General features: G+C 49.1%; 2 protein-coding genes across 2 annotated transcripts in view; both read left to right on the top strand.

Annotated features, from left to right (window-relative positions):
• The window catches only part of LOC135975479 (uncharacterized), a 500,168-nt gene that overhangs the window by 5,715 nt on the left and 470,951 nt on the right, over positions 1 to 23,502 (top strand). The window lies entirely within an intron of this gene.
• Positions 292 to 22,460, top strand: LOC135975434 (alpha-1B-glycoprotein-like). Its single transcript, XM_065566484.1, has 7 exons — positions 292 to 328; positions 8,824 to 9,117; positions 9,903 to 10,208; positions 11,837 to 12,178; positions 12,925 to 13,026; positions 19,503 to 19,624; positions 21,195 to 22,460. The coding sequence occupies exons 1-7, from the start codon at positions 292 to 294 to the stop codon at positions 21,339 to 21,341; spliced, it is 1,350 nt and encodes a 449-aa protein (XP_065422556.1). The 3' UTR covers positions 21,342 to 22,460.

Genomic DNA, 23,502 nt, shown 5'->3' with positions numbered 1-23,502 from the left:
CCCTAGCTAAAGATCCAGCCGACAAGGAGGCCTTCTGTCTCCAGGTGGATTACGGTGGACTTCTGGTGTTGTTGCATCCGAAAGAGTCTTGGGCGCAGGCCTGACAATGGGCTCAGGGTTCGTAGGGTGAATGGGTGAGGATGGGATATCAGCTCGTGCCGGGCAGAGGGGTATCTCTGCCGCTGGCAGTAATGGAGCGGAAAAGTCAGGAACAGGTGACTCTTGATTTGGAGTCTCGCTGGAGGTGGTGAAGTCAGGCAACTCAACTGAAGATGTGTCCTGAGGACTGGTATGACGTGGCAGCAGCTGATCTACATGTCGCCGCCAGGTGAGATCCTCTGCAGTCCGGACTGTGTAGGGAACAGGTCCCGTTTGAGCGATGACAGTGGCAGGGACCCATTTAGCTCCAGAAGTATAATTCCAAGCCAAAACCGGCTATCCCGGGCTAAAGATTCAGTCTTTTGCTCTGGGTGCAAGCCTGATGACTTGATCTTGCTGCTGACGTTGCACAATTTGTCGGGGTTCAGAAGGTTTCAGCAAATCAAAGCAAGTGCGCAGCTGTCGTCCCATCATTAGAAAGGCTGGGGATGCCTTGGTCATAGCATGAGGTGTGTTTCTGTAGGATAGTAAGAAGGTGTCCAAACGCTTTTTAATGGATAATTGTCCCCTTGCCGATTTCAAAGCTTGTTTCATTGTCCGCACAAATCTTTCAGCTAATCCATTGGTGGATGGATGATATGGTGCTGAAGTGATGTGGTGTATCCCATTTGCCTTCATAAACTTTTGAAACTCCTGAGAGACGAACTGCGGTCCGTTGTCCCTCAACAGTTGTCCTGGCAGACAGAAACGAGTAAAGAGTCCTCGTAGTTTTTGGATAGTACTCTCTGCAGTAGTGGACTGCATTCTGGCCATTTAGAATGGGCATCTACCACCCCCAAGAATATGCTTCCTTCAAGGGGACCAGCAAAGTCAACGTGAATATGTTGCCACGGGTTTTCAAGCCAGTCCCATGGATGTAGGGGTGCCCACTGGGGTGCATTCCTCACACCCTGACATGACATACAAGCTCTTGCCTTCTCTTCAATAGCACTGTCCAATCCAGCCCACCAAAAATAGCTTTGTGCCATTTCCTTCATGCACACTATTCCACAGTGACCGAAATGGAGCTGTTCTAACATCTGTGATCTCAGTGGTGGTGGGATAATTACACGTCTCCCCCACAACAAACAACCAGATTGGATTGATAACTCCATCCTCCTGGACATGTAGATAAAAAGGTCGGGTGAGACCAGAGAGGTTCATCGAATTGTTCCATGCATCACCAGGTCCATAACCTGGGACAATACTGGGTCAACTCGAGTTGCCTTCTTTACCTGAGTAGCGGTGATGGGTGTGTCCTCTACCTGTTCAAAGAGAAAGATTTCCTTCTGGGCAATATCTCAACGGTTGACTGGCAAAGGCAGCCTTGAGAGACAATCTGCATTGCCGTGCAGAGTGGATTTCCGATATTTGATTTCTTATGTGTGTGCGGAAAGCAACAATGCCCACTGTTGCATATGACTAGCGGCTAATGGAGGAATGCCTGTGTGGGGTCCAAATATTGAAGTCAGGGGTCGATGGTCTGTGAGAAGAGTAAACTTCCATCCGAACAGGTACTGATGAAACTTCCGAATTCTGAAAACGATTCCCAGTGCCTCATTTTCAATTTGGGCATAGTTAGTTTCTGCTTTGCTTAGAGTGCGTGAAGAAAAAGCAATAGGTCTCTCTTCTCCCGAAGGCATAATGTGTGACACGACGGCTCCCACTCCATAAGGGGACGCATCGCAGGCCAACTGTAGCGGTAAGGATGGCTCAAAGTGCGTCAGAACTTCAGAATTTAGCAATGCATCCTTAGCTTTGTTAAATGCAACATCACAGGCGTCAGTCCACTTCCAGGCCTTGTTCTGCCCAAGGAGTTCGTGAAGTGGTTTTAGCCGTGTGGCTAACTGTCAGATGAACTTTCCATAATAGTTCAATAGTCCTAGAAATGAGCGAAGCTGGCTAACATTTTGAGGAGGGGGAGCCTCCACAATACCCTTAACCTTGGCAGGGGCCTTACAAAGACCTGTAGCATCAATGATGTGTCCCAAATATTCAACAGAGGGCTGGAAGAATTCACAATTGTCTTTGCGGATTCGCAGTCCATACTGTTCCAGTCTTTGTAGGGTAGCCTCTAAATTCTTTAGGTGATCCTCCTCATTCCTTCCACTGACCACGATGTCATCCAGATAGCATTGGACTCCTGACACGCCACACAAGATCTGGTCCATAGCCCTCTGGAACAGGGCAGGAGCAGATGTTATTCCGAAGGGTAGGCGACAGTATCGATAAAGCCCTTTATGCGTCACAATAGTCAACAGCTCTTGGGACTTTTCATCAACGTGCATCTGTAAATACGCTTGACTCAGATCAACCTCACTGAACTTTTGTCCCCCAGCCAGGCCTGTGAAGAGGTCATGGATGCAGGGAAGCGGGTATTGCTCTGCACACAACACTGGGTTGAAAATGACTTTAAAATCACCGTAAATCAGGAGGAAGCCATCTTTCTTCACTATTGGAACAATAGGAGTTGCCCATGGGCTATGGGTAACTGGTATTAGGACTCCATTTGTGACCAGGTGCTCCAGGTCTGCTTCAACCTTCGTCCTGATGGCATATGGCACAGTTCTGGGTTTCAGATATTTTGGTGGACTGTCAGGTTTAATGTTCAATGTCACAGTGATTCCCTTCATACTTCCCAGATCCTCTCCAAAAACAGCAGCACGTTTCCTTAGTACAGTGCTCAGACCGGCTTCTTCTTTAGTCATTCGCTGCACTTCTGCCCAGTTCAGCTGGATCTTCCCAAGCCAAGACCTACCCATTAAGGCTGGGTAATTACCTCTCACCACAAACAGTGGCAATTTAACAGCCTGTTCATTGAGCTCCACCTTAACATCCGTAATGCCCAACATGGGCACAGCTTCTCCCGTATATGTCATAGACTCATAGACTTTAAGGTCAGAAGGGACCATTATGATCATCTAGTCTGACCTCCCGCATGATGCAGGCCACAAAAGCTGACCCACCAACTTCTGGAATAATTCTCTCCCTTGACTCAGCTGTTGAAGTCCCCAAATCGTGATTTAAAGACTTCAAGTCGCAGAGAATCCTCCAGCAAGCGACCCCCGCCCCATGCTGCGGAGGAAGGCGAAAAACCTCCAGGGCCTCTGCCAATCTACCCTGGAGGAAAATTCCTTCCCGACCCCAAATATGGCGATCAGCAGAACCCCGAGCATGCAGGCAAGATTCTCCAGCCAGACCCGCATTGACCATTGATACTAATTACCAGTGATGGCACGTTATTGACCTATTGACTAAAATCACGTTATCCCATCAAACCATCCCCTCCATAAACTTATCAAGCTTAAAGTCAGAGAGGTCTTTCGCCCCCACTGTTTCCCTCGGAAGGCTGCTCCAGAACTTCACCCCTCTGACGGTTAGAAACCGTCGTCTAATTTCAAGCCTAAACTTCCCGACGGCCAGTTTATATCCATTTGTTCTCGTGTCCACATTAGTACTGAGCTGAAACAATTCCTCTCCCTCCCTGGTATTTATTCCTCTGATATATTTAAAGAGAGCAATCATATCCCCCCATAGCCTTCTTTTGGTTAGGGTAAACAAACCGAGCTCCTCGAGTCTCCTTTCATACAGCAGATTTTCCATTCCTTGGATCATCCTAGTGGCCCTTCTCTGTACCCGTTCCAGTTTGAGTTCATCCTTTTTAAACATGGGAGACCAGAACTGCACACAGTACTCCAAATGAGGTCTCACCAGTGCCTTGTATAACGGAAGCAGCACCTCCTTATCCCTACTAGATATACTTCGCCTAATGCATCCCAAGACCGCATTAGCTTTTTTCACGGCCACGTCTCATTGCCGATTCATAGTCATCCTGCGATCAACCAGGACTCCGAGGTCTTCAGCACAGTTTTTGTTGCTTTAAGCGGAAGATGCTGTAGCTTTTCTTTATACACAGTCTCTGAGACCAGCGAAATGGCTGCAGCGGTGTCCAGTTCCATGCGTATAGGTTTGCCATCCATCAACGGGGTTACCCAGTATTCATGTGAGCCCACTGCCAAAGCCAAAACGTGGAGTGGCTCTTCTTGTGAGGAGGTATCTTCTTGGTCATCCTGGGTCTGCTCTGGGGTATGCAGGGTTCCCTTTTTGGTCGGCCAGACCACAGGCCTCTTTTTCTTTTGTTTACAGGCACACTCAATGTGTCCCTTTTTGCCACAGTGTTGACACACCAGGTCCTTACACCAGCATTCTGATGCCTGGTGACCCGACTTACCACAGCGGTAACATTCCTGACTCCCCACAGTTTTGTGGGTAGGCTCTTGTGACACCTTATGCACCCTACCGGATGCACCGATGTATTGTGCCTCCATTGTAGCCAGTTCCATGGAGACCGCAATATCAACGGCCTTCTGTAAGGTAAGCTGAGTCCCTGTCAATAGGCGCTTCCGTATAGCTTCACTGTGCAGGCCACACACTAACCTGTCACGTAGGCGTCATTTAATATCTCCTTAAATTCAGTGTTCCGCAAGCTTTCTCAAAGTTGCTACAAATTGTACAACTGTTTCATCTTCTTTCTGGTCTCTTTTGTTGAACCTAGATCGTTCAGCAATTACCAGTGGTTTGGGAGAAAAATAGTACCCCAGGATTTCCACAATGTCACTGTAAGATTCGGGACCGGCTCTAGGCACCAGCAAAGCAAGCAGGTGCTTGGGGAGGCACATTTCCAGGGGTGGCATTCCGGCCAACGTCTTCAAAAATTCCAACATCAAGCCCCAGCTCTCCTCGGGCAACAAAGTGCCCACCAACTGCCTGGATGTGGCAAGCAGCGCTACAAAGTCTGCCTGACACTGGAGTCCACCAAGAACGACTTCATGTTCCTAAAGCCCTACAGCCCGAGTCCCCCGAGGAACAACGAGAAAGCTGCTGAGAACTTACCAGGGACGGGAAGGAAGCCCTGAGCAGCCAATAACACCGTCAGTGCCACCAGCCAGGTAACCCTGCGCTGCAGTACAGTCGGTGGGACTCAGGGAGATGCACCGGAAGACAGTGCCATGAAATACTCCTTCAAGGGTTAGCCTGGCTTCCCCCTTCTTCTCTCCCTCCCCTGCCCCTTTGGGAACGAATCTGAGCCGGGAGAAATCCTTTCATTCAGCCACAACTTTTTAAAGCTAATGACCCGACCTTGATCAAGTGGCAGTGTCGGGATTAGCCCCCGTCGGACAGCAGGCAATTCTCCAGCGCGCTCCTCACCCATGTCAGTGAATGATCTGGGGAACGTCAGGCTCATTTGAAAGGAGGGAAAGTAGCAGAAAGCGCTCAGAAGCAGCAGCCCAGCTCCTAGTAAGACTGAACTACGGAGCGTGCCCAGGAAAGCCCAGGGCTGTCTCAGGAGATAACTGTCCCCTGCTGAGGGCTCTCGCTCAGCCTCCGATCGCGGCTGCACAACCCCGTAGCCTTCCTTCAAGAGACCCAGGCGTGACACCGGGGCAGCAAAGCACGCGGGGATTTAAGCCTCTGGAAATGTCCGTCTCTAGTCTGTATTTCCCCTCCGCACATATCCCAGGCGGCACGAGTTACTCAGGTGCTCTAGTGGCCCATGGGGCTTTTCAGCTCCTCTGTCTCAATAAGAAATTCAGGCAGATACACCCGGCTCAAGCAGATTCAGATGCAGTCGTTGCCCAATGCTGCATCAGTACCGGACCCAGTCAAACAAACAAAACAAAACAAAACAAAACAACAACATTGCAAAGTGCAAACGTGTAAAAGCCAAAAAAAGGGGGCGGGGGTGGCCAAATTTTTTTTTGCTTGGGGCGGCAAAAGACCTAGAGCCGCCCTGGTAAGATTTAGTCTCTGTCTTAACAGGGTGCAGTAAGCTGCGTAGCAGGGAGTAGGTCTTTGCCCTACAACACTTAAGAATATTGGCACCTTCTTCTCTTCTGCAATGTCATTTGCAATAACAAAAAGCTCAAAACACTCAGTATATATGGGCCATTGCACTATAGTCTCCTCGAAAGGTTCCAGCGGCCCCGTAAGTGTAGCCATGGCTTTAGTTTCGGTTTGCACAATCAGTGCAAACAAGCCAGTTCTCAGCCCCTTCAGCAGCAAACAAGTTTTTTTTTTTTTTTGTACCTTAACTTCAACTTCCTTCTGTTACTGGGGCAGCACAGGGATCCCACCCTCGTCGCCACGTTGTTGTATCCTTGGGGGCAACAGTTTTAGGAAGAAATCACTGGAGACACAGAGAGCTGTAAACCTTGGAGCAGCCATTTATTGCCACACCAGAACTAGTCAACACCCAGCTAAAACTGGCTGGGCTATCCCCTAATAATTTAACTCAGTTGCCATAGCAACACAAGATTCTATTACCACGACAACCAAAAACACAACAAATCGGGCCCTACTCCTGTGATTACACAATGCACCAGGTTCCAGGAGAGGCCATATCCATGCTGAGTGACCCTCTCTCAATATCAGTCCAGAATAAGGCCTCTTTCTCTTTGTGTTTAGCCCTGGGGCCGACCTACCTGATCTCCTACATCACACACAAGTCACACGGTACATTGGTTGCAGGTCAATGCTGTACTGGGTGCAGTGTGGAGGTATCTAGGGCAGCAACTTCCTCTCCTATTAGGTTGCAGTAACATCCTGGGGTGCGGCGTGGGGCTATGTCAAGATGCAGTGTTATATCGGGGTGTGGTGTGATGCCAGATTGGGATGAAGTGGAATTTCCAGGAGCAACTCTTCCTCCTGTTGGATCCCTCCCTCACGCCAGTTAGCCAGTAACAACCTTCTCCCCAGCATCTCCTCCTCCCAGCTCTGTGAGCGCCTTCTCCTGCAGTGAAATCTCACCCGTTGTCTTTTCCAGACACCCCGGTGGCCCCCAACCTGTCCCTGAGCCCCCCCATGCCAGCTGTACCTCTCCGGGGAGTCTGTTATGTTCATGTGTTCGGGTCCTCCCAGTGATCACACTGTTACAGGATTCCAGTTCTCCAGAGCTGCTGGAAAGATTATCTCATCCAGTAACAGTGACACACACCCTGAGCTATATAACGCAGAAAGACACTGGATCATACACCTGTGCATACTGGGTAGAGCCATCAGGTGTTAGGATGAAATCTGTGGAGACTTCCACTGTTTTCATCAATGTGACCTCTGAGCTGTCTCCATCTTCTCTTGGAGTATGTACATTCTCGAAACACCCCATTTCCTTTGGGGAATCCAGGACCTGCAGCCAATGAGATGAATGTCGCACACACAGAGCAGGGCTGATCCCCTCCAGCAGGGGGCAGCAGGGAAAGACACACACACACACACAGATACAAATTCAGACACACAAACACATGGATCTCTACTGAATGCCAGTCCCCCAAACCCTTTCCCCCACCTCCAGCTGAGCTCCTTTCCCCAACATCCCCAGATGGACAGCGTGGGGTGACAAGGACGATGGGAATGGGGCTGTCGGGGTTCCATCAATGATCCTCCCAGCCTCAGCTTCCCAGCCTCTGCCCAGTTACACCTGGAGAGAGAACATAGAGACCTTGGTGGCTGTACAAGGACCATCAAGGGCCCTCCCCATCCCCGCTCCTCAGCCACTTCTCCCTGCAAAATCTACACCAGGGTTTATTTCCTAGAGCAGTCTGGAGCTGGTCACCCACCTAGACACCACAGCGATCAGCATCCCATATTCCCCAGCGGTGGCAGATTGGATGTGTGGTTTGGACACTGAACTGAGTCTCAGTGTGTCTGGGTCCAATTTATACTGCTAGGTAGTGCCATGGCAGACGTTCTAGGAAGCCCTGAGCCAGATGTGCCTTGACAATTCAATAGTGCACTGGGACTTGGAGAGGGTCCAGTTCCCAGTCCTGCCACAGACTCTCCTCTTGACCTTGGATCAGTCACTTCCCTTGGGGATCTCCAAGGAGACTAAGGGTGTTTGGAGCCAAAATCCCATTAAGATTTGTTGGGGTCCTAACTCCTTTAAGCTCATGATGAACTCTGGGCGTCTGTTTCCCCCATTAGAATGCGGATAATTGCTCCTCCTTGAGTCTAGTTCTGGTCTCCACCATTCAAGGATGGAGATAAATTGGAGAGGGGCAGGGCAGGGTTAGGGTTATGATTAAATGGTTGCAAAACCTGCCTTAGAGTGAGAGACTCCAGGAGCTTAGCGTAACAACGAGAAGGTTCCTATCTGGGGAACAGAAATTTGATAATCGACGGCTCTTTCATTGAACAGACAAAGAACGAACACATCCCAATGGCTGGGAGCTGAAGCTAGAGAGATGCAGACTAGAAATAAGGAACAGATTTTAACAGTGAGGGGAATTAACCCTGGGAGAATTCCCCAGGGGTCGTGGTGGATTCTGCAGCGCTGGCGATTTCTGAATCAAGCATGAATGTTTCTCTCAGAGATCTGCTCTAGGTCACAGAGGAATCAATTCAGGGACGTTCTAAGGCCTGGGTGACACAGGACGTCGGAGTCCATGATCACAATGGTCCCTACTGGCCTTGGGATCTATAAAAAGTTCTCGGGGAGGGGTGGGGGGAAGAGAGAGAGAGAGATGAGCCATGGTTTGTTTGCCGTGGTGTATTTCCCAGCGTGGAGGCGGGTGCTGGGCAGTGAGATGAGGCTGGTTTGTGATCATGTCTGTCCAGGATTCATCTCTTCCCCCTTTTCCTCATTCTATCATGGCCTCTCCCTCTCCACTGACCCCTCTGCCTCTGTTCTAGATCCCCCGCCTGCCCCCACGCTCTCTCTGGACACCAGGTACACAGTGTATCTCCCCGGGGAGTGGGTTAATCTCACATGCTCGGCTCCTCGGTATGAGCAGGTTTCGGGATACAGATTCTTCTATCAAGGGCAGCAGGACCCCAGCGCAGTCCAACCCCCGAATGAAGGCGCCCGGTTGGAGCTCACAGCTGAGAAGGGAAATGCTGGGACATACACCTGTGCGTACTGGAGACAGGAATCCAATCGAGAGATCTCATCTAGGAACAGCAGCTCCGTCTCCATCCCAGTGACAGGTGAGCCCCTGTTTTTCCTGCTGTTTGATGGGAGAGTCTCTAGGGATCTGAAGCCCACCCCAACACCTCAGCTTCACCCTGTCTCTGGTCAGCCCCATTCCACACATCTCAGCAACTCTGTAGTGGGCTTAGGGTGCCAGCTGATCAGCAAAGACCGGGCAATGTGAAACTTTGGCCCTGCAGCTGCCTGGATTCCTCAGTCATGATTTCTGTCAGGAGAAGGATTGGTTACTATCACATAACCCGACCTCCTGCCAGCACCAGTATGGCAGAATTACCTACTGCCCATGGAGTCAATGGGGCATATTCCCAGATGGGGTCACTGGGCCGTAGTTCCACTGGAGTCAATGGGGCAGACTCCAGCTGGCGTGTGTGATGCTCCCGGGGGTGGGGGTACCCATGGCTGTGAGGCACGTCGCTACCACCAGTGCAGGGAAGCCTGGTTTGTGCCTGCTGGGGGCAGCTCCCCGACACCGCCAGCCTCAGCCGCACTAGTACTCCCCTCCCCGCCCCTGCAGGCTGAGCTGGCCCTGGGCAGGAGCTGCCCCCTCAGGTACCAAGGAGGGGACGCTGGTCTCACTGGGTTCCCCGGCAGTGAGATCTCTGCTGCTCAGTGTTTTCATGGCCCGGCGGGGACGTGGTTGCTGGGCACTGAGCTGGGGCTGGCTGGGGTCTGTGTCCAGGATCCCGCCCTCCTCTGCTCTTCACTGGCCCTTCCTCTGCTTCTCTGTCACCAGCCGCCCAAGTAGGAACCGTCTCCTCCCCGACCCCCTTGTCTTTTCTAGACCCTTACCCGGCTCCCCAGCTCACCGTGTCCCCGCAGCAGCCTGTCTACGTAACTGGAGAAGCTGTGACCCTGACGTGCTCAGCTGCTGGGATGCTCACCATGTCCGGGGTCCGGTTCTTCAGGGACGGCCAGAAAATCCACTCCAAAGATCTCCCCTCACCTCAGTACAGTTACACTGACTCGATTCGGCTGTCGGGGGTGGTTATGTTGGACGCTGGAGCGTACAGCTGTGAATACTGGAGGAGGGACTCTGGGCGAGAGATCCCATCAGTGAGGAGCCGGCCCATCTCCATAGCACTGACAGGTGAGACCCCCTGTGTCCTGCTGTTGATGTCCCCCTGGTGGGGTATCTCTGCTCCATGCACAGGGTGTGACACCGCCCGTTCCCTCAGCTCCGGACAGGGCCACGCCACCCACTGGGTCAATGTCACTCCCTGGCTCTCTGGCTCTTCTGGTGGGTTTGGGGGAGTGTTGGTGCGACTTTGGGTTTTGAAAACTTGGGGAGGTTTAAGGAAACAAACCCCAAATCTCCCCCATCTGTAGCAGGGGTCAGGCCCTGGTGTCAGACACGCTGTGGGGAGGTCGGGCACCCCAGCAGTGGGGAGAGGCTCCCAGCTGATCAGTAAAGTTTGGCACTGAGAGGGCACTGCTGTGGGGGAGCTCGCTGCACTGTCATCCCACCTGACAGGGCAACCACTTCTAAGGTCCCAGCCCCGCCTCTTTATTCATGATTATTATCACAAGCGGGAGCAGTTACTGATGTTACCCCGACTCCCTGGCAGCGCCAATGCCCTCAGGATCCCCTGCTGCCCATGAGAAGAAGGTGCTACCCACAGGTGCTCAGCACCCAGGGGAAAGCGCCATCAATGCAAATTCTTCTCTCAAAGCAGGGATTTGCTCTCTAAAAAGATCTCTGGTCCCCAGTGGAGTGACCGGCTGATGCTCACAGCTGAGACAGAGACCACCTGTCCCTTAAAGCAGTCCAGCCAGGGGATCCCACACAGAGAGGCCCTGCCTCCTGCTGTGTTACATATGGGCACAGTGCAGGATTGGGGATCAGTGAGGTACAGGGGTGCCGGGAGTTTCCCATGGAGAAGTTTCCATTCCCCCTTATTCCTGAGATGAATGTAACCTGGTAACATCTGTCCCTCACCTCCCAGATCCCTGCCAGGTGTGACCCTTCTTTGGTATCTAAAGCTGACGCCTGTTTTCCAGACCCCAGTGCGGCCCCATCCCTCTCCCTGAGCCCTGAGCACCCCAAATAACTTCCCGGAGAGCCTGTTCCCCTCACACGCTGGGCTGCCCCTGGTGTTCACTAAACTGCAGGATCCAATTCGACATGGTGGGCTGATGGAGCATCTCAGCTGGGGGCTCATCCACGGGCAGCTTCATTCACCCCTAGAGCATCACAGAGCCAGGGGCTCTGGGCCATGCACCTGTCTGCGTGAGATATGCCCATCTGGCCGGGATATCCCTGCTGGGAACAGCCAGCCCTCTCCACCAGCCTGGACACAGAGCTGGGTATCCAACATGGCTGCCTTGCACCTCTACCCTCTGGGACGGTAGAATCCCACCAGGGCATCCAGCTCTCAGTCTGCCCAGAGGGGGCGGGATTTCCAGACAACCTGAGCCCTCCCTATCTGCCAACGGCTCCATAAATACAAGGGGCTGAGACATTAGTAATGGAGAAGTGACAGGAAATGAGTCACATCCTGGCCACCTTCTCACCCCCACATCCCAGCCCCATATTGTATCTGAAGGAAGCCATCCCCACCCCTTAGCCCGGCTCTCGCTTATTTCAGTGGGGAGCCCCTCAGGATCCTGACGGGAAGCAAGAGGCTCTGGAGAGAGAGCACAGGTCAGCTCTGAATAAATTGAATTCTGGGCACTGCCATGTCCCAGCTGACCCCTCTCCTTTGCTGCTCCCCACAGATCCCCCTCCCCAGCCAGTGCTGAGGCTGGATCCCCCTTCTGGAGCAGTGAGTGAAGGACTCCCCCTGCTCATTACCTGCGCAGTCTCCAGAGATGCCAGAGAGTGGAGATTTCACTTCTACAAGGACGGAGTCGAGATCGTCCCAAGGGACATGGTGTCTGAGAGCAACACCATGGAGCCTGGCACCGGCTCTATGAATGTCTCTGTACTCAGCATCCCACAGGCCGGTCCCAACAACACTGGGGAATTCACCTGTGGGTACGAGGAGAACGTGAGCGGGAGGTGGATCCTGTCCCCCAGGAGCCGGGCTGTGAAGGTCACTGTGAATGTCACCGGGACAGGTCAGACTTCCCTAATTTCTTAATTCACCTCCTTGTGTTACTCCCATTCGAGGAGAACTATCCCCAGGAAAGGGAGGTCGGATGAGGTGACAGATGTCAAATGGGGATAGAAAACAAAGTAGAGATGAAAACCCCACTTCTCCTCTCAGGTCCTTTCTATCTATGACACTTCCATGGCCCAAGTATCTGAGCCCCTCACAATGTTGTTAATAGATTTAGCCCAGAGGTGGGCAAACTGTGGCCCGCAGGCCACATCCGGCCCGCGGGACTGTTCTCCCCGGCCCCTGAGCTCCTGGCCTGAGAGGCTAGCCCCAGCCCCAGCCCCTCCCCTGCTCCCTTATCCCTCCCCTGTTCCCCCGCCCCCACAGCCTCAGCTTGCTCACTCCGCCGCCGCCGTCGCCATGCCGTCGCCGTTGCCCAACCTCTCATTTAGCCCTTCGGTGCCCTTTTTAGAGATGGGGAATGGAGGCAAGAAGAGGGTAAGTCCCACAGGGGGCCTGCAGGAGAATAGGGAATTGAACTCCAATATCCAATACCCAACGCCGACCCCATAACCACTGAACCATCCTTCCCCTCTTTGGAACAAGGCTATTACAGACTGAACGTGCCATAGACAACAGTGAACAGTGGTTAGAAAGCCCTTGCACCAAAATCTGACTCCTTTGTGGGTCTCAGAACTTTTCTCAGGGATGTCTGGCTGTTCTCATGGCCCTTCCCTCTCTTTTTTTATTCTGCTGCGTGAACAGCCTCTTACAGTACCCGTGATATTCTGCTGACAACGTGTGGCCTCTTGTTTCTGGTTGGAGCCATTGCTGCTCTCATCTGTTACTGCAGGAGGAAGAAAAGAGGTGAGTGAAAGGGCGAGACGCACTGTGATCGCCCATCTGCTCCCGCGATATGGTCTTATTCTGTAGTGATCAGTGTAAATAGTTTTAAACTATTAACAACCGCAAAGCAACGGGCCATGGTGTGGGCATGGAAACCAAAACTGAACTATGCCTGGCAAATGAGGTATGTACCTTTCAATGAGCAGGCAGTGTTTAAAAAGAAGATAGAGATGTAAAAATATTTATGGGTTTTCAAATGTATCTTGGTACGTATTTATTTTAATAACACATGTTGTCAAATAACCAACTCAGCTGAAGCTTGATTTAAGACAATGAATCATAGATTCATAGATTCATAGATTCTAGGACTGGAAGGGACCTCGAGAGGTCTTCGAGTCCAGTCCCCTGCCCGCATGGCAGGACCAAATACCGTTTAGACCATCCCTGATAGACATTTATCTAACCTACTCTTAAATATCTCAAGAGATGGAGATTCCACAACCTCCCTAGGCAATTTAGTCCAGTGTTTAACCACCCTGACAGTTAGGAACTTTTTCCTAATGTCCAACCTAGACCTCCCTTGCTGCAGTTTAAACCCATTGCTTCTGGTTCTATCCTTAGAGGCTAAGGTGAACAAGTTTTCTCCCTCCTCCTTATGACACCCTTTTAAATACCTGAAAACTGCTATCATGTCCCCTCTCAGTCTTCTCTTTTCCAAACTAAACAAACCCAATTCTTTCAGCCTTCCTTCATAGGTCATGTTCTCAAGACCTTTAATCATTCTTGTTGCTCTTCTCTGGACCCTTTCCAATTTCTCCACATTTTTTTTAAAATGCGGTGCCCAGAACTGGACACAATACTCCAGCTGAGGCCTAACCAGAGCAGAGTAGAGCGGAAGAATGACTTCTCGTGTCCTGCTCACAACACACCTGTTAATACATCCCAGAATCATGTTTGCTTTTTTTGCAACAGCATCACACTGTTGACTCATGTTTAGCTTGTGGTCCACTATAACCCCTAGATCCCTTTCTGCCGTACTCCTTCCTAGACAGTCTCTTCCCATTCTGTATGTGTGAAACTGATTTTTCCTTCCTAAGTGGAGCACTTTGCATTTGTCTTTGTTAAACTTCATCCTGTTTACCTCAGCCCATTTCTCCAATTTGTCCAGATCATTTTGAATTATGACCCTGTCCTCCAAAGCAGTTGCAATCCCTCCCAGTTTGGTATCATCCGCAAACTTAATAAGTGTACTTTCTATGCCAATATCTAAGTCGTTGATGAAGATATTGAACAGCGCCGGTCCCAAAACAGACCCCTGTGGTACCCCACTCGTTATGCCTTTCCAGCAGGATTGGGAACCATTAATAACAACTCTCTGAGTACGGTTATCCAGCCAGTTATGCACCCACCTTATAGTAGCCCCATCTAAATTGTATTTGCCTAGTTTATCGATAAGAATATCACGCGAGACCATATCAAATGCCTTACTAAAGTCTAGGTATACCACATCCACCGCTTCTCCCTTATCCACAAGGCTCGTTATCCTATCAAAGAAAGCTATCAGATTGGTTTGACATGATTTGTTCTTCACAAATCCATGCTGCCTGTTCCCTATCACCTTACCACCTTCCAAGTGTTTGCAGATGATTTCCTTAATTACTTGCTCCATTATCTTCCCTGGCACAGAAGTTAAACTAACTGGTCTGTAGTTTCCTGGGTTGATTTTATTTCCCTTTTTATAGATGGGCACTATATTTGCCCTTTTCCAGTCTTCTGGAATCTCTCCCATCTCCCATGACTTTCCAAAGATAATAGCTAGAGGCTCAGATACCTCCTCTATTAGCTCCTTGAGTATTCTAGGATGCATTTCATCAGGCCCTGGTGACTTGCAGGCATTTAACTTTTCTAAGTGATTTTTAACTTGTTCTTTCTTTATTTTATCTGCTAAACCTACCCCCTTCCCATTAGCATTCACTATGTTAGGCATTCCTTCAGACTTCTCGGTGAAGACCGAAACAAAGAAGTCATTAAGCATCTCTGCCATTTCCAAGTTTCCTGTTACTGTTTCTCCCTCTTCACTAAGCAGCGGGCCTACCCTGTCTTTGGTCTTCCTCTTGCTTCTAATGTATTGATAAAAAGTCTTCTTGTTTCCCTTTATTCCCGTAGCTAGTTTGAGCTCATTTTGTGCCTTTGCCTTTCTAATCTTGCCCCTGCATTCCTGTGTTGTTTGCCTATATTCATCCTTTTTAATCTGTCCCAGTTTCCATTTTTTATATGACTCCTTTTTATTTTTTTAGATCATGCAAGATCTCATGGTTAAGCCAAGGTGGTCTTTTGCCACATTTTCTATCTTTCCTAACCAGCGGAATAGCTTGCTTTTGGGCTCTGGGAATCAATACTTAATACTGCAGTCTATGGAGAAAAGAAAGAAAACGTACAAACCCTCTGAGCCTGGAGAAGCGTTGGCAGCTTACTTCACCTCTAACTCACTCCCCCAAAGTCACACCTTATATACTGGTTTAAAACAAAGAAAATCCTTTCTTGTGTTTTCATTTTTTTTAATTAATAAGCCAGTGACACCTGTGATGAGGGGGAGGGATAGCTCAGTGGTTTGAGCATTTGGCCTGCTAAACCCAGGGTTGTGAGCTCAATCCTTGAGGGGGCCATTTAGGGAACTAGGGTAAAAATTTGTCTGGGGATTGGTTCTGCTTTGAGCAGGGGGTTGGACGAGATGATGACCTGAGGTCCCGTTCAACCCTGATAATCTATCACTACTGGGACTGTCTATCACCACAATTTGCTCTTAATGACTTGGACATTAATCAATACATTATTTAATGGTTTGCAGTTATACTGATTATAGAATACATGTTATAACAAATATTCCCTGTAAATGTTGGTAACTACCAATATTTTATGAACCACAGTGAGCATTTATAAGCATCCCTTATAAACTACACCAGTTAGTCTATTGCAATGACACGTCATTTACTAGCAGTTGCTTTCTGGATATCTGGGTAGGTCAAAAAGGTCAGGGGAAAAGTAGAGTGGAGAACAGGCTCAGTACAGACCTACTATGATTATAGACATTCGTTAGTCTAAACCAAAACACTCTTTGGGAGTAGAGTTTAGCTAAAAGGATTCTGAGCTTTTGGGCCGAGGAATAACAAGAGTTGTTTATACAAAAGAGAATCATAAAAGATTAATATTTACTACCAATAGTAACATCAATAAACCGGTAAAGAAACAGGCTTTTGAGAGGCAGTAATCTGTGTTTTCAAGCAGCAGATTGTCAGTACATTCAAAAGAGTTGAAAACCGTTCACAGGTTTTGTGCTGGGGACTGAGGGGTTAGTTCAGTGGTTAGGGTTAGGGTTAGGGTTAAGAAGAGGGTTGAACTGGTTGTGACTGGGGCTCCAGAGGGTCCACACTGAGATTGCTCAATCAGGGCAAACGGCAAAGAACGGGGCAGATGATCCCCCAGACTGATGGTTATTCTAATACTTAGATGTACCAAGCTAGCAACAAAACAGCTTCCACGATACCTCACTGGTTACCCAGAAGCGAAAACACCGTTCCCTTAAAGCAACCCAGCCTTGGGCTCCCACCCAGACAGCCAAGTCAAATATTACTGAACATTTTGTTCATCATATGAAAAGCTCTACCAGTGCCCAAGGATTGGACACTTACCCACCAAGATAATGAATATCTTACCCAAATACGCGCTTCCAGCCAATTCTTATTCACTACACTAAGATGTATTAAAAAGGAAAAGATAGGGAGAGTGTAGGTTAACAGATCATTGTACACACCGGTATGAATAGAGATCTTAGGTCAGTTTCGTAGTAGAGATGGTGAACTTTAGAATTCTGAAACAAGTTCCATAGGTTCCAGTCCAATGTCCAATATCAGGGTGATCCAGAATGGAACTGGAAACCTCTGTCTTGCAACTCAAACGTCCCCTGATGAAGCTTAAGCAGATCTGAGATAACACGATCAGGACCCAAGATTCCTTTTATCTTGTAGTTCTCTTGCAGCCTCTGGACAGCATATAGTTCTTGGGTGAACAATAGGAAAAGCATTGTCCCTTTGAAGTAGGCCTCTTATTTTCTAAGCATCACCGGTAATTAGCTACATTGATTAGCATAAGGTAATTACCCATCTTCAGGCATTTATAGGTAGTTTACTACAAACTTCAAAGAGAAATAAGAAGGATGATATTACTACATTCACAGTTCATCTAAGTGTTAACATCTCTTTTTGATCTCTGAACTAACAGAATACAGACAGGAACTGTTTGGTTACATTGTCAACCTCTAACAATATATATGTAAAAAGAACAGGAGTACTTGAGGCGTGGCTGATGTGATTAGGTCCTATGATGGTGTCACTTGAATAGATATGTGAACAGAGTTGGCAGCAGGGTTTGTTGCAAGGATAGGTTCCTGGGTTAGTGTTTTGTTGTATGGTGTGTGGTTGCTGGTGAGTATTTGCTTCAGGTTGGGGGGCTGTCTGTAAGCGAGGACTGGCCTGTCTCCCAAGATCTGTGAGAGTGAGGGATCATCTTTTAAGATAGGTTGTAGATCTTTGATGATGCGCTGGAGAGGTTTTAGTTGGGGGCTGAAGGTGGCGGCTAGTGGCGTTCTGTTATTTTCTTTGTTGGGCCTGTCCTGTAGTAGGTGACTTCTGGGTACTCTTCTGGCTCTGTCAATCTGTGTTTTCACTTCAGCAGGTGGGTATTGTAGTTTTAAGAATGCTTGATAGAGATCTTGTAGGTGTTTGTCTCTGTCTGAGGGATTGGAACAAATGCGGTTGTATCTTAGAGCTTGGCTGTAGACAATGGATCGTGTGGTGTGTCCTGGATGGACATCAGCCACGCCATCGGAGCTCGTTCACCTGCACATCTACCAATGTGATATATGCCATCATGTGCCAGCAATGCCCCTCTGCCATGTACGTTGGCCAAACCGGGCAGTCTCTATGCAAAAGAATAAACGAACACAAATCTGACATCAGGAATCATAACATTCAAAAATCAGTAGGAGAACACTTTAACCTCTCTAATCACTCAGTGACAGATGTTAAGGTGGCAATTTTGAAACAGAAAATCTTTAAAAACAGACTCCAATGAGAAGCTGCTAAACTTGAATTAATATGCAAACTAGATACTATTAACTTAGGTTTAAACAGAGACTGGGAATGGCTCGGTCATTACACTAATTGAATCTATTTCCCCATGTTAAAGTATCCTCACACCTTCTTGTCAACTGTCCGAAATGGGCCATCTTGATTATCACTTCAAAAGTTTTTCTCCCCTGCTGATAATAGCTTCTCTTAATTAATTAGCCTCTTACAGTTGGTATGGGTACTTCCACCTTTTCATGTTCTCTGTATGTATAAATATCTTCTTACTGTATGTTCCATTCTATGCATCCGATGAAGTGGGCTGTAGCCCACGAAAGCTTATGCTCAAATAAATTTGTTAGTCTCTAAGGTGCCACAAGTACTCCTGTTCTTTTTGCTGATACAGACTAACACGGCTGCTACTCTGAAACCTGTGATTACAGTGATACTTCAGGGTTTGGGTTCAAATTGAATTTTGGGTTTCTGAGGTTCATCTTAAGTGTAGGTTGTGACTCTCAAAGGAGGCAAAGAGTCATTAGACGTTTGAACAGAGACTGGGAATGGCTCGGTCATTACACTAATTGAATCTATTTCCCCAGGGTAAAGTATCCTCACACGTTCATGTCAACTGTCCGAAATGGGCCATCTTGATTATCACTTCAAAAGTTTTTCTCCCCTTAATTAATTTCATCCGGATTTGGGCATCTATTTCCATTCTAAGAAACCCCATCACTAATTAGCTGAGTTTGGGCTAAGGGCTCCATATTTCATTTTTAAGGTATTTACATCACCACCATTACCAAAGTGTCTGAGCATGTCACAGTCTTTAAGGTGTTTATTCTCCCAACACTGCTGCAAGACAGAGAAAGACAATTATCCCCATTTCACATGCGGAACAATGAGGCACCATGGGCCAGAATTTTAAAGGTATTGAGGTGCCCAACTCCCATGGTGTCCAAGATTGCACAGGAAGTGGGTGGCAGAGCAGACAGTCCAAACTTGGTTTCCCCATATTCAAGGCAAGAGCACTGAGATAGGTCCAAACTTCTTCTCAGGTTGTTAGGGTTAGTTGTTAGGGTTGTGGTGAGGGGCTGGGTTGTGGCTAAGCAATAACTCTAAGGTTAGATGTGAGCATGAAGATCATCAGTCGTGGTTATGGTTAAGTGCGGGGAAATATAAACTTAAACAAACAGAGATAAATTGTTGGCTCCGTTTTCACCCTGTGCCCTGGTAGAAGCTGCAGAATCACACACATACAGAAATCAACAGGTAAAAAGATGAGTGTAACTTCTTTCTCCAGATTGCACATTATAGCAAGTCATTTCCTCATGATACTCCAGACTTCATCTCCATTTTTATCTGGTTCTGTTTTAGTTCCAAAGCCTCAGAAAAGCACAGAGGGATCTGAGCCCAGAGGATGTGCCAGAAACCTGCATCCTGGTCATGATCATCAGGGATCTGAAGCCAGGGTTCCTGGTGCAGAGCAGATGGAACAGGTAACAAAATGGATTTATAGGCTAAGCTTCAAACCCAGGCACAGTCCAATGGCCTCAACATTGCACAGCCTGGATCTTTTCCGCAGTCCTGAGATAGAGCTCCCTGTCTAGGGTGGGGCAGACAGAGAACAGACACAGCGAGATGCTGCACAGGGTTTGCTCACACAGGAGGCAGGGCTGGGAACTTGTCACCCCTTTCACCATCACCCCAAACCTCCACTGAGTCACTGAAATGTAGGGCTGGGAAGGGACCTCAAGGAGTCATCTCATTAGAAATTTTCTCTTAATATCCAACCTAAATCCCCCTTGCTGCAGATAAAACCCATTACGTCTTGTCCTACCATCAGTGGACAGGCAGGGCCGGTGCTACCATTAAGGCAAACTAGGCGGTTGCCTAGGGCACCAAGATTTGGGGGCACCAAAAAGCAGTGCCCCCAATTTTTTTTACAGCGTTCCTGGGCTAGGCTGCCGGCGGTGCACTGACACGTCTGGCTCAGACTCCCTCTCCCAGCGCAGCGGCCGCTCCATGCAATTATTGTCATTGCTGGCTGGGGCGGCATGCTCGGGGAGGGGGCGTAGCAGAGGTGAGCTGGAGTAGGGAGCCCTGCAGCAGCTCACCCCCGCACGGCAGCTCCCCACCCCCCGGGGAGCCATGCGGCAGCACCCCATCCCAGCTCACCTCTGCTCCACCTGCTCCCCGAGCACGCCGCCACCGCTCGAATTCTCCTGCCCTCCCAGGCTTGCGGCGCCAAACAGCTGATTGGTGCCACAAGCCTGAGAGGCGGGAGAAGTGGAGCGGCGACCACGTGCTCGGGGAGGGGGCATAGCAGAGGTGAGCTGGGGTGGGGTGCTGCTGCATGGGTCCCCGGGGGGAGGGGAGCTGCCGCGGGCGGCGCCTCAGGGCAGAGGGGGGCAGGGAGCTGGGAGGGGGCGCAAGGTTGAAGTTTCGCCTAGGGCACGAAACTTCCTTGCACCGGCCCTGTGGACATGGACAACAATTGATCACTGTTCTCTTTACAATGTCATGTTAGAAGACAGTTATGCCCCCCTCAGCTTTCTCCTCTCTAGACTAAAGATGCCCGATTCTTTCACCCTTTCCACATAGGCCGTATTTTCTAAATGTCTTATAATTTTTGTTGCTTTTCTCTGGACTCTTTCCAGTTCATCCACATCTTTCTTAAAGTGTGATGCCCAGAGCTGGACACAGCGCGCCAGATCAGAGCTCCCAAGTGCTGAGTAGAGTAGGACAATTACCTCCCATGTCTTACCTATGGGATGGCCGTTTGTCAGCACCATCGTGCTGTTGCTTCATATGGATTTTGTGCCCCACTAGAACACCTTTCCTGCAATACTCCTGTCACGTCAGTTATACCCCATTTTGTACTGCTGCCTTTCATTTTTCCTTCCTCACTGGAGTACTTTGTAATTCCCTCAATTTCATTTTACAGATTTCAGGGCAATTCTCCAGTTTTTTGAGCTCACTTTCATCCTGCCCTCCAATATCCTTGCAACCAGTGCAACCAGTCCCTGCACCCCTCCCTCTCACCCTTTCTCTTTCCTCCCCCACCAGGGCTCTGAAGTCACCTACGCGCTCATGGTATTCCCGGCCTTGGAGGCCCAGGCAACCCCGTCGAAAAACAAAGCCAAGCCTGCTGAAGATGAGCATGTGCTGTATAGCGAGGTGGTGACAACGCGCACCCGAAAGGCAGCTAAATAAGGAGAGGAAACCCTCTCTGCATCTCTCTGCATCTTCTCCTCCTCCAGGCAGCCGTATCCTTAACCCTTTCTATCTCAAGATCCCTTTTATGCCACTTGGCAAAGCGCACACCCAACACACTTGTCAGACTATTTAGCCAACCAGCAGCTTGTCGGGTATCATATCAAAACTTGTGACCCACTGCCCGGGAATATCACTGTATGATGTATGTAGGGGTTGTGTAGAAAGAGTTACATATGTATGCTGGAAATATGTTGTGGGTGTGGTTGCTAAACAAGCGACAAAGAGTCCTGTGGCACCTTATAGACTAACAGATGTATTGGAGCATAAGCTACCACTCTGATACTTGATAAACAAGGTGGCCCGAGACAAAGGAATGTGGACTTATGAGTCTCCATGCATCAAGCAAACTGGCAGATAAGAAAAACAGAATGGCTTGTGTGATGCTGGGAAGTCTGATCTCCGCTTTTGCCAGGCTGCAGGCATTAGCTAAGAACTGACAACCTCATAGCTGGAGATCAGAGCAGGTCACCTGTATATTCATTTTGCTCTAAATAGGTAATACTCTTCTAAGAATGTCTTTCGTGTTTAGACTCTATAAAACGCTTGTATGTTGCTGCCTTCATTAATCTCATGCATAATGTCAATATCCCATGTCATAAGGTGATATTTGTTTGCTCTGTAACTGTAAACGCCCACACAGTCTGGAGAGAAGCATGAACAAGCGTGAAATACAACTTTGCCAGAGGAGGTGTTATTTCCTGCCCAGCAAAAGCAGGCCCATAGAGACCTGACAAACCATTGTGGAACATCAGAGGACGAAACACTTTGTTGATTGTGTCCCCCCACACATGAAGAGGAAACGTGGATGGGAACTCGTCCCGTCCTCTTCACATCTGGGGGAAGAGAATAAAAATCCCTGATGAGAAGAAATTGCATCTTTTCAGCTGCCTTCTAGGTCTGGCCTTAAAGACTCTTTGAATTGACAGATCACTACAAATCTGTCACTCTTCAGATTTTGATGGTAATTTATTGGCGTGTAAACGTTTTCTTACTTTAATCTGCTGATAACGCTTATTCTTTTTTCCTAGTTAATAAAGCTTTAGACATTTTATCACAGGATTGGCTACAGGTGTTGTCTTTGGTGTAGGAACTAAGGTACCAGTTGATCTGGGGTAAGTGACTGGTCTCTTGGACCTGGAAGCAACCTAAACGTGATGTGATTTTTGGTGTCAGTGACCATTACAACTAATTCCAGTTTGTTTGGCTGGCAAGGTAGACTGTAGACCCTAAGGGGACGGTCCTGTGACTCCATGATAAGGCTGGTAAAGTGATCCAGGAGTCCACATTTGTTACTGGCTAGGTGAAATCTAATTATAGAACCAATCACCTGTTGGGGTGTGTAGTGAGGCTTATTGGAAAGCCTGGAATGTGAATGGGCGCAAGCCCGCCCACTTCTAAAGGCCCCTCCCCCAGCCTAGCGGGAGGAACCACTGGACCCAGGTTCCAATTGATTCCTTGGGACAACTAATGAGAAAACAGGTTCGGGAGTGGTGGTCAGAGGTTCAAAATGAGGGTACCGGATGGGGACACCGAGCAGAGGACACCAGACAGCGCCCACTGCTCCTCAAAGCTGTCAAGGACGCTGCCCAGTGGAAGTCTGCCTGGAGACGTGAGAGCAGGGAGGAACGGAAATAGGCCCCACACTCGCAGAGCAACCCCTCGTCAGCATCCTCCTCCTGGTGTTATAGATGGTGACTTTAGCCAGGGCCAGGAGGAGGTTGACGAAGAGGTCTCATGACTTTGTAGGGCCAAGGATAGGGTGTGCGAAAATAAACAGGTGTGGGGAAAAGTGCAGCCAGAACCTCAACAAGAGGTTCTGGAGGAGCTGAAATAGGGGCTGCAACCTGGTGCATTCGAGGTAGGTATGCGCCAGGTTCTCCCTCATGCTGCAGAAGGGGCAGGCCTCAGGAATGGGAGTGAACCATGCCAGATAGATGCCTGTGCTCAAGGCTCTGGGAAGGAGCCGCCAACCGATATCCCCGGCGGGCCGTGGGACCAGGGCAGAATAGACACTGGCCCACCGGGGCTCTTCACCCTCCACAGGTGGTAAATAGTCCCACCACTTTGTGGGTGAGGAAATGCAACGTGTGGAGCACGA

This window comes from Chrysemys picta, chromosome 13, assembly GCF_011386835.1.
Source record: "Chrysemys picta bellii isolate R12L10 chromosome 13, ASM1138683v2, whole genome shotgun sequence".
Classification (NCBI taxonomy): Eukaryota; Metazoa; Chordata; order Testudines; family Emydidae; genus Chrysemys; species Chrysemys picta.
This window is presented reverse-complemented; position numbering and strand designations above follow the sequence as displayed.

Coding starts and splice junctions, on each gene's coding strand:
- LOC135975434 (XM_065566484.1), top strand. CDS start 292: ATGACGTGGCAGCAGCTGATCTACATGTCGCCGCCAG. Junction 10,209..11,836: donor CATCTCCATAGCACTGACAG/GTGAGACCCCCT, acceptor TGCTCCCCACAG/ATCCCCCTCCCCAGCCAGTG. Junction 19,625..21,194: donor GTGCAGAGCAGATGGAACAG/GTAACAAAATGG, acceptor CTCCCCCACCAG/GGCTCTGAAGTCACCTACGC.